Here is a 10,328-nt window from a genome sequence, read left to right as displayed (position 1 = left end):
TAAAGATTGAAGTAAGTCAGAAAAACAAATATCATACAATTATATATATATATATATATATATATATATAATCTAGAAAGACTGTACCAATGAATCTATTTGCAGGGCAGCAATGGAGATGCAGACATGGCAAACAGACTTATGGACATGGAGATGGGGACAGGAAGGAGAGTGGGTGAACAGAGAGATTAACATGGAAACATATACACTACCATATGTAAAATAGATATCCAATGGGAACTTTCTGTATGACTTAGGGAACTTAAACCAGGGCTCTGTAACAACCTAGAGGGTTGGGATGGTGGAGGTGGGAAGGAGTCAAGGAGGGGACATATGTATACCTATGGCTGATTCACATTGATGTATGGCAGAAATCAACACAGTATTATAAAGCAATTATCCTTCAATTAAAAATAAATATTTTTTTTTAATGTATAAATTCTCTAGAATCACTTCTAGTACATCCACTTAAAATGATACATCTTACTCTGGTAAAATCTATAAGGTACCTTTTTAGAATTCCGTTATTATTGATTTTAATAATTTCCCATCTAGATCATGTCTTTGAACATAAGGACAATAGTTGTCATATAAGAGATACTTAAGAGGTAAAATATTTATTAATGTATTAGTGAAGCATACTTAGGTATAATACCTCAGGGTGCTTCACATGTTACATACTCAATACATAACTGCTGATTGGTACCTTGGTAAATGGATTTCCCTGGTGGCTCAGTGGTAAAGAATCTGCCTCCAATGCAGGATCTGCAGGAGACATGGGTTCAGACCCTGGGTCAAGAAGATTCCCTGGAGGAGGGCATGGCAACCCTTCAGTATTCCTGCCTGTAGAATCCCAAGGATAGAGGAGTCCAGCAGGCTACAGTTCATAGGGTCACAAAGAGTCGGACACAACTTAAGTGTCTTAGCATGCACCTTGGTAAATATGTATCAGTTCAGTTCAGTTGAGTTCAATTGCTCAGTCGTGTCCAACTCATTGCGACCCCATGAATTGCAGCACGCCAGGCCTCCCTGTCCATCACCAACTCCCGGAGTCTACTCAAACTCATGTCCATTGAGTTGGTGATGCCATCCAGCCATCTCATGCTCTGTCGTCCCCTTCTCCTCCTGCCCCCAATCCCTCCCAGCACCAGGGTCTTTTCCAGTGAGTCAACTCTTCGCATGAGGTGGCCAAAGTATTGGAGTTTCAGCTTCAGCATCAGTCCTTCCAATGAACACCCAGGACTGATCTTTAGGATGGACTGGTTGGACCTCCTTGCAGTCCAAGGGACTCTCAAGGGTCTTCTCCAGCACCACAGTTCAAAAGCATCAATTCTTCGGCACTCAGCCTTCTTCACAGTCCAACTCTCACATCCATACATGACCGCTGGAAAAACCATAGCCTTGACTAGACAGACCTTTGTTGACAAAGTAATGTCTCTGCTTTTTAATATGTATAAAGGATTATATTAAGGGTCAGAGAATGTCGGTGCTTTTAGATCACTGTATGCTTTCTTTTAAAATACTTAGGCTTCTTTCTTTAGAAAAACTGACAAAAGGGTTTTATGTGGTTTTAAATGTCAGTGATTAAAAAGAATGAAATTTAGTTGACAATCTAGGGCAATGTAGGTAAATCATATTTGCCATTAAATACAGCCTAATTCCTAATTCATGCTCCTTCTTTAATTTTTCACTGTTTTTCTTCCACTCTTTTTAAGGTTATCTCTTTTAGCGTATAAAGCAATTATAAAATGGAAAGACTATGATAGGGGTTCTCATGACTATGTTCTTATGCCACCACTTGCCTCTCAATTTTCTCTAGTGACAGATGTAACTCTGGCTAAGGAGCCACAAGCCAATCTCACAAAGATCCAGTGATATTGAACTTTTGATGATTCTACTACTGGCCTGCTCCAACTGAGACAAATGTAGGTAAAATTCACCCCAGTAAATAAAATTTTCATGAAGAATTGCTCAAATTCATAGTAACAATTCACCAAATTGTGGCAGAGTCTGTGATAATACTTAAATCATTTTACCCTAAATATATAATAGAATAACTACTAAACCTTAAGCACAGTAGTAGAAAAGATAACTCAGTGCACAGCAGAGACTGAATAACTCATTTTGATGCAGAGTAATCTGGAGAGGTAATGTTACATCCAGATTGGTGCTTTCCAATAGAAACTTAATAAGAGTAATAGCTGTAGCTTTTAATTTTTAAAACATTTTAATTACTATAATGCATGATTTAAAATTTTTCCATAGCCACATTTTTAAAAGTAAAAAATGATTAGGATTAATTTTACTGTTATATTACTTTAAGCAAATATATTTAAAATATAATATTCTCACCACTCAAAAATGAATAAATATGTAACTTGATGGATGTATTAACTAACTAGACCCTAGGAATAGGATCTAGTTAGTTAAAACATCTTACAACGTATACAAATATCAAACCACAATGTACATTTTAAATATTTTACCATTTTAGTATCAATTACACCTCAGTAAAATTGAAAAATATTCAAATATTATTCAATGTATAATCAAAAAAAATACTATGAAATGTTTTTGTGTACTAAGCCTTCAAAATTATGTTTGTATTTTACAGTACATCTCAATTTGGATGTTAAAGTTTCAATAATTAAAGTGAAATTTAATCCTACTAAAACAGTAAAGTTGAAACAGAAAATATTTTCAACTGTTTCAGATTCAATTTAAATTAAATTAAAAATTCAGTCTTACATTCACACTAGGCCCATTTCAAGTGCTCAATAGCCACGTAAACTAGTAACCACATTGTTCAGTGTCTCAATCAAGACAAGGTGAAGAGGCCTCTCATAACTGAAAGGGAAATAAAAGGATCAGAATTGTATAGGTAGGTCTAAGAATGCCTGAGGGAACTAAGAAAGAGGAAGTGGCCCTCAGTTGCTGTTTAGAAAGCAGATAAAGCACAATATGGATAGCTTATGCAGGAATAACAATTATTTTAAAATTATCATTTAGCTAAACACCATCTTAACACACTCATTTCCAAAAAAGACTTTCTTACTTCACTGTTAAGTGAAAATGATTATTACAGTCCCCAAGGAAAGTTGAGTTATTTCTAATTTGCTATGATGATAGCTATCTCCCTAATATCTGTTCCTTCTTGTCATTTCCCACTGACAACATTTAGTCCAGGGTTCATGTTTCATCATAGAACACCTGCGCTGCTGCAAAAGCTTTCTCACTGGTTTTCTATTCCAGTCTCTACCATCTAATTCAGGCTTCCCAGGTGTCACTAGTGATAAAGAACCTACCTGCCAATGCAGGAGGCATAAGAGATGTGGGTTCGATCCCTGGGTCAGTAAGATGCCCTGGAGAAGGGTATGGCAACCCACTCTAGTACTCTCACCTGGAAAACCCCATTGACACAGGAGCCTGGTGGGCACCAGATCATAGGGTCACACAGAGTTGGACATGACTAAAGCAACCTAGCATGCACACATGCACCATCTAATCCATATTGTACACTTCCATTATATTAACGCTCTAAGATACCATTTTCATGATCTGACTCCTGTATTTAAACACATTCACTGTCTCTCATCTGTGTTCAGAATAAACTCATTATTCTTACCGTTTTTTTTTTTCACCTGTCAGTCATTTTGGTACCAAATTAAACTTTTCCTGTTTCTCTTCTCCATTTAATCTTTTTCTGTCTCCCATCAACTGTAATCTTTGTAAACGTGAGAGTTGAATATTACTCTTCTCATAGAACCCTTAATATGTTACATTGTATTTTGCACAATGCTGCTTAATAAGTATTTATTAACTTGAAATAAATACAGTGGTACCTCCAGTTAATAAATTGCCTTCTCATATGCCTCCTGGATAAGAACATGTAGAGACAAATAAATTTCATACTTACTCATAATTAACTCCTGCTATTCAGCACTGTGTTATATTCATTACATTACTTGGTAAAAATGCCAATGCCAATATATTTTTAACATGATCAAAGTGATCAACAGAGTACCTGGAAATAAACCTGTTTTAAGCCATTATATTATTATGCTTCCAATTGGCAAGATTTTTTTAATAAACCAAATGGAAGAGAAGCAGAAAGGAAATAGGATTAAATTAAAACGTGTACAGTTATTTAAAAGGAGTGATGGCAATTTTAAACCATCAACAACAGAAATTTAACTTCATACCTTTAAAGTATAAAAAGGTCCACCATTTTTTTTTTAGAAAATGGAGTTGAAAGGGAATTATTTGAATGAATTTGTTCAGTGAAATCTTGTGAACCCATGAGAAAAGTTAACATCTGTCCTTTGAAAATTCAATGAGTAGGAAAAAGTATAATGATTTTTTTATTGGACGGAACTTGGTTTAAGGAATTCAGAAAAAGAAATCACAGTATAAATTATCTTCATGTGTAAGTAATTTATTTGATGTTTGCTACTTGTGTGTTCATTCCAATCCTCGACGCACGTTAACTGCCAGATATGCAATATAGTGGTCAATTTAAGAGTCCTTAATGAATTACAATATTTTTAAATGTGCTTTATAAATACAAATATTTCTAAAGCAAAGAGAGAAAACACTGAGTAGACACAATGAAATTCTGAGCACTTCTCTGATTTACAAAAGTATGTCTACTTTTTATCACTAAATGAATAAAACCACTTTAAAAATATATTTATGTGGATGTGTGTGTATACCCCCTTACACACAGTACATAAACATTTCAAAGTGACAATTTTTTGGTGCACTTCCAAAGCGCTACAATAAATGTCATCCATAGACATTCACATGCAAACACTACTGGGCTAGTACACTACAGCAAATAAAGAATTTTAACTGAACTCCTTGGCAAAAACTTCTTAAAAATGGAAATAATGAAACAGAAATCCATTTCTTGTCTGCACAATATAGAAAATAATGTCTTATATCATCTGAGTCATATATATACACAAAGGATTATTTAAGCTCAGAAAATAACTTCTTACTATACACACAACTGCAGTGTACACTCAGCAAATGTTATCAGTGGAAGAAAATGTCTATGAGGAGATCTGAGGAATAGTGGCAAGAAGAGATCTATCCATTAAAAAATAAAAAGTAAGGCATGGCAGGGGCTGGAATGCACATACAAGGATGGGGGAGAAAGTAAACAGAAAGTAACAGAAACCAATTAAAGTGGAAAACAGCAGCTAGTTATGACACAGTAATAAATCATGAAAGTTGGATGAGTGGGAAGGGAGAAGTGAAAAGAATTTATCATCTTTGTTTTAAGCTATATATAGAACTGTCAATCACTAGCCAAAATCCATTTGGAATGTGCATTTGCTAAAATGCCATGAGTCACAGCAGACTTTGCCAAAAACACCACACAGGGCTGCTCTGAACAACAGTTGTGAAGATATTCCACAAAATTAAAAATGCCATACTCATGTAAGACAGAAATTTTACACAATATTCAGCTTTAACCTTTTCTTTCAACTCTGGAAAAATGCAATGAGCTCTCCAAACCACAGGGAGGAGGAATCTTTCTCTGCTCCATTATCAGTTTCATGCACAAGTGACTTTGCAGTTACAGCAAAGTCTAATTCTGAAAGAGAACAAAGATGGTGACAGATTGGTCTAATGAATAGGGATACAGATACACTTGTGAGTAATGTTTCCACTTCTGGCATTAGCCACAGAAATTCCTGGCAGGGAGGAAATAATACAGTGGAAGGAATAAAGAGATTTCCCCATCCTGCTTCACCCTAACTCTCACAAACCTTATTGTCTAGACAGGAACAGGATCAAATTATCCGAGTTTCTTCTTTATAGTAAGGAGGATTGAAGCATGAAAGGATTGTATAAATTCAACAAGATAAGTCAAAGATGTAATATTTTTTTCTTACCTATTAAAAACTGGAAAGGATTAAGAGTCTCAGGTGTGTTAGCTATGTATGCGCATTTATGATCATTTGATAGCTAGGAAACTGAAGCTTAGTGAAACTAATTTATTCAAGGCCACTTATTCAACATGAATTTGACCCTGGGTCTGTTTCATGTCAGGCTTCCCTAGTGGCTCAGACGGTAAAGAAACTGCCTGCAATACAGGAGACCCAGGTTCGAGACCGGGGTCAGGAAGATAACCTGGAGAAGAGAATGGTTACCCAATCCAGTATTCTTGCCATGGAAAATCCCATGGACAGAGACTGGCAGGCTACAGTCCATGAGGTCTCAGAGTCGGACACGAACGAGTAACTAAGCATGCACATGCTGTTTCATGTCAAAGTCCTGGCTGGCAATTTCTATAAAAACAAACCTTCTCATCATTAAAAGAGACGAGGAAGATAAGTGGTGGGCAGAGTCAACACATTTTTTTGTTACCTTTTTCTCCTTGTTAGTTCTATCTTCAAGAAAATATTTTGTCATTGAATATATTTCTAATGAATTTTTATATATGCCTTCAGCAGCATTTATTCCTCCACTAATAGTAACTCTACAAGAACAAATCATGATATCAGAAGCAAAGGTAATTATGAATTAATGCATTGATCACCAGCAGCTGCAAATATCCAAGAGAAAACTAGACATTTTGTGCCACATGCTAAAAGAACACAACACATGAAACATTCATGGCCCAAAAATCATATCTGCATTCTGACCAAGTCTCTAGATCCAAACACCAAATTAAGGAAATAGAGTGTAGAGGAATGTGACACCACATGGATATAATCACCAAGACTTAAGATTGTGGTAAGCTCTAAATGTGAAATAACTTTTCTTCAGTGAATTAAATGCAAAGAGACAACAGGGTAATATACAGATTAAAAAGACACTTAAGAGGCTTACTCAGATTCCAACTGTTTAAATGTTAACAACAAATAGCATTTATGAGACAATTATAAATTGGAATGTTGACAGTATCAAGGAATTACTGCTAACTTTTAAGTATGACAATGGAATTGAAGATTTTTCCAAAAGAGCCCATGCTTTTCAGAACTATATATTGCATATTTATGGTTGAAATTATGTGATACTTTGTATTTATTCCAAAATAATACTGGAAGAGGGTATGAATGGAGATTAGATAAACAAGAATATTCATGAATTGATAATAGCTGAAGTTGGGTGTCATGTATATGAATGTTCATTATGTGTATATTATGCATGTTTGAAAAAAGCACATGCAACATCACTGAAAAATTGTTCTAATTTTTCTCAAGGAAAGAAGCATATTATCAAGGAATCATAGAGTTGAAAAGACCTTAGAAACAATCTATTCAAACCACCTCATCTCATAAATAAGGAAATTAAGGCTCAGATAGGATAAGTGACTTGTTCAAGGTCACACAACCCGCAAGTTCCAGACTCAAGATCAGGATTTAAATCTCCAAACTTGCAGCCCAGGGCTCTGTTCTCCTTCAGACCTACAAGAAATGACTGTATTTAAGCATTCAGTCCAGAATATTCCCAAAACTGAGTGTCATCAATAAAAGTAAGCCATGTGGCAAGGAATGAACAGAGTTTAGTTCATACCAAAAATGAGCTGCCAGTCACTGTGATAAGATCTGTTTCTTTCTGAGACCCATGGTTTCCTGCTGGGTTGGAGAATCCAAACTGGGTTTCTTCCTCCTGTGCAAAGAAGTCAGAGTCAGGATGTACATTCCATTCCGTTTTGGTTGGTGGCAGTAGTTCTGAGACACTGTTTTCACAAAGGGTGCTTGAAGGAGTCAGAGCATCTGTGTCTACTGTTAGCTTACTGCTAGGGATCAAAGCCTGGGGCTCTTGACTCGAGTTTTTCACAGCCAAAGAGCTCAGAGATGCCAACGGCCCCGCACTTAGACTTGAGACATCATCCATATCTAAGGGACCCTGCTGAAAACCTGCTGCTGTCGTTCCAAAGAAGAGTGAGGTATCCAAACTTTGAGGAAGGTCACTGGTGGCCATCAAGGCCTGAGGGTCCACTGCCTGCCCTAAGGAATTATTATTATTAGCAGGGAGGTTTCCTGCCAGAGTGGAGTTCACAGAAGCCACGTCAATAGTCAAGATGCCAGAGTTCACCAATGCCGTGTCCAGTACTGCAGCAGAACTATTACCAGGCACATCAGACAAGAGAGACACAAGCTCAGCATCACTGAGGTCACTCTGCCCCTGGCTGGTAAGTTCACTGCTGGGTGTAAGAGAATTGGCAGCTTCCAGCTGAGCTAAGAGATCCTGGCGCAGGTTGTGCCTTTTGGCCATGTGGGTCTTCATGCTGTGCTTGGATGTGAAGAGTTTATTACAAGTGGCGACTGGGCATCGACTTTTCCAAGTGTCCACATCCTGCAAGTGTTTCTTGGAGTGAATGTAGAGACTACTGCGAGCAGAGAACCTGGCACAGCAACCTTCCACTGGGCACACAAAAGGCTTCGTGCCCAGGTGGGTTATGCTGTGGCCTTTCAGATGTTCAGCCCTTGTGAAAGATTTCCCACACCCTTCCACCGGGCACATGAACCTCCGGTCGTCGTCGTGCTTCCGTTTGTGCCTTAGGAGTTTGGACATGCTAGTGAAGTTCCAGCCACAGCCCTCAAAGTCACAAAGGAATGGTCTCTCACCAGTGTGGCTCCGAAGGTGAATTTTCAGCCTACAAGCCTTGTCATACTGTTTACTGCAGCCAGGAAAGGAACAGGAAAAGAGTTCCTGTTCCCTGAAGTGGGCGCGGTTATGGGAAAACAGGGCACTCACTGTGATAAATGTCTTCTTGCAGCTGGAAAACGCACACTGGTAGGGCCTCTCAGGCTCGAAGTGACTGCGCTGGTGGGCACTGAGTTTCGCCTGCGTGGGGAAGGTCTCCTCACACACCTCACATTTGAATGAGTTCTCCTGCTCATGGCCCTTCATGTGTGCTTTGAGGTTATACACGGTGGTGAAGCTCTTGCCACAGCCCTCTGCTGGGCAGCCAAAGGGCCTCAGTTTGTCGTGTGACTGCAGATGCCTCTTGAGCTTGTAGGAGGTGGTGAAGGTCCACCCGCAACCACCCAGGGGGCACTTGAAGGGCCGCTGGCCCTGGCTGCTGCTGTGTGTCAGCAGGTGCACCTTCAGCTGGTGCTTCTTGGCGAAGGTTTGTCCGCACTGCACCTCAGGACACAGGTACAGCAACACGCCCTGGCCCGGGCCTAGCGGCCCGCGGGGGCTCTCAACAGCCGCGGGGCCCTCCGCCTCCTCCTTGGGCGCTGGGGCAGGCGCAGGTTCTGCCCGCTCTGCCAGCAGGAGGTCAGGCGGCAGCTCGGGACAGTCTCCAGGCTGCGCGGCGTGAGGGATCCCAGCTTGCGGGGCGATCAGACCCCCAGGCTGCGGTGGGGGCGTGGCTAGAGTGAGGACGCCGTTCTCCAAGCGCAACAGCAGGTTTTGGTTGTGAATGGTGACTGTGCCTGCGAAGGCCGTGGCAGGGCCCAGACCTGGAGCGGGGATCGGGGCCAGGGCCGGGACTGGGGCGGGGATAGCCGACAGGCAGCTGGGGCCCAGCAGAGGGCGGCCCTCGGGGTTCGCGCCGCTTTCGCCCCCCGGGAGCCTTGGGCCCAGCCCGGCCTCCTCCCTCCACACGGGCCCTGTGGCCTGGCCAGCGCCCGCGGTTTCTACGTCTCCACCCACCGGGTCCAGCAGCACCAGGAAGAAGTCATCGCCGCCGCTCCCGCCGCCGCTGCCACAGCCGCTAGCGTGATCAGGCCTCAGCGCCAACGGGCTCAGGCCCGGGCCTGGGCACGAAGAAGCCGTGCTGGCCTCCTCACGCCGCCGCCCGGGCCCGCCATCTTGGGGGCCCCGGAGCAGCAGGAGGCGGCGCGCCGGAGCCTGACTGGCCCGCAGGTCAGGACCTCCACGGATCCGGCCGCCGCCCTCGGGGCTGCGAGCCCCGCCGCTTTGTCGTATCCCGCGAGCCGGGAGCAGCCTCGGGATTTCCATCTCTGCGTCGGTGAAGCTCCACTGGAACCAGAGCCGCGGAGGAGGCGCGATCCCGCCCCCTGCCGCGGGCCCGAACACGTTCCTGAAAGAGAAAAAAAAAAAAATGTGCACTGCGCAGAAACTGGCCCTATCAGATATTAAAACGTGTTTAACGCCACCGTGATTTAAATATTCTTGTACAGGGTCTCTAGAACAGAATAAAACGCCCAGGGGCAGAATCTCGTATACGTAAATAAGTTCCACTGTTAATATTAGTAGGAAATCAAGGAAGTCTTCAAAGATACAAAGGAAATGGCAGTTCACTTCAATAAAAAGTACTGGAATTAATACCTTACGCATCTATCTACTAAATGGCAGCATAAACCGGAACCTCATGGTATATACCAAAATAAACA

General features: G+C 41.2%; 1 protein-coding gene across 1 annotated transcript; it reads right to left on the bottom strand.

Annotated features, from left to right (window-relative positions):
• Positions 1-7,524: 7,524 nt before the first annotated feature.
• Positions 7,525-9,933, bottom strand: LOC138071404 (zinc finger X-linked protein ZXDB-like). The gene has a single exon (XM_068962934.1). It carries the CDS (start codon positions 9,931-9,933, stop codon positions 7,525-7,527), a length of 2,409 nt encoding a protein of 802 aa, XP_068819035.1.
• Positions 9,934-10,328: the final 395 nt, after the last annotated feature.

Source organism: Capricornis sumatraensis, chromosome X (assembly GCF_032405125.1).
Source record: "Capricornis sumatraensis isolate serow.1 chromosome X, serow.2, whole genome shotgun sequence".
Classification (NCBI taxonomy): Eukaryota; Metazoa; Chordata; class Mammalia; order Artiodactyla; family Bovidae; genus Capricornis; species Capricornis sumatraensis.
This window is presented reverse-complemented; position numbering and strand designations above follow the sequence as displayed.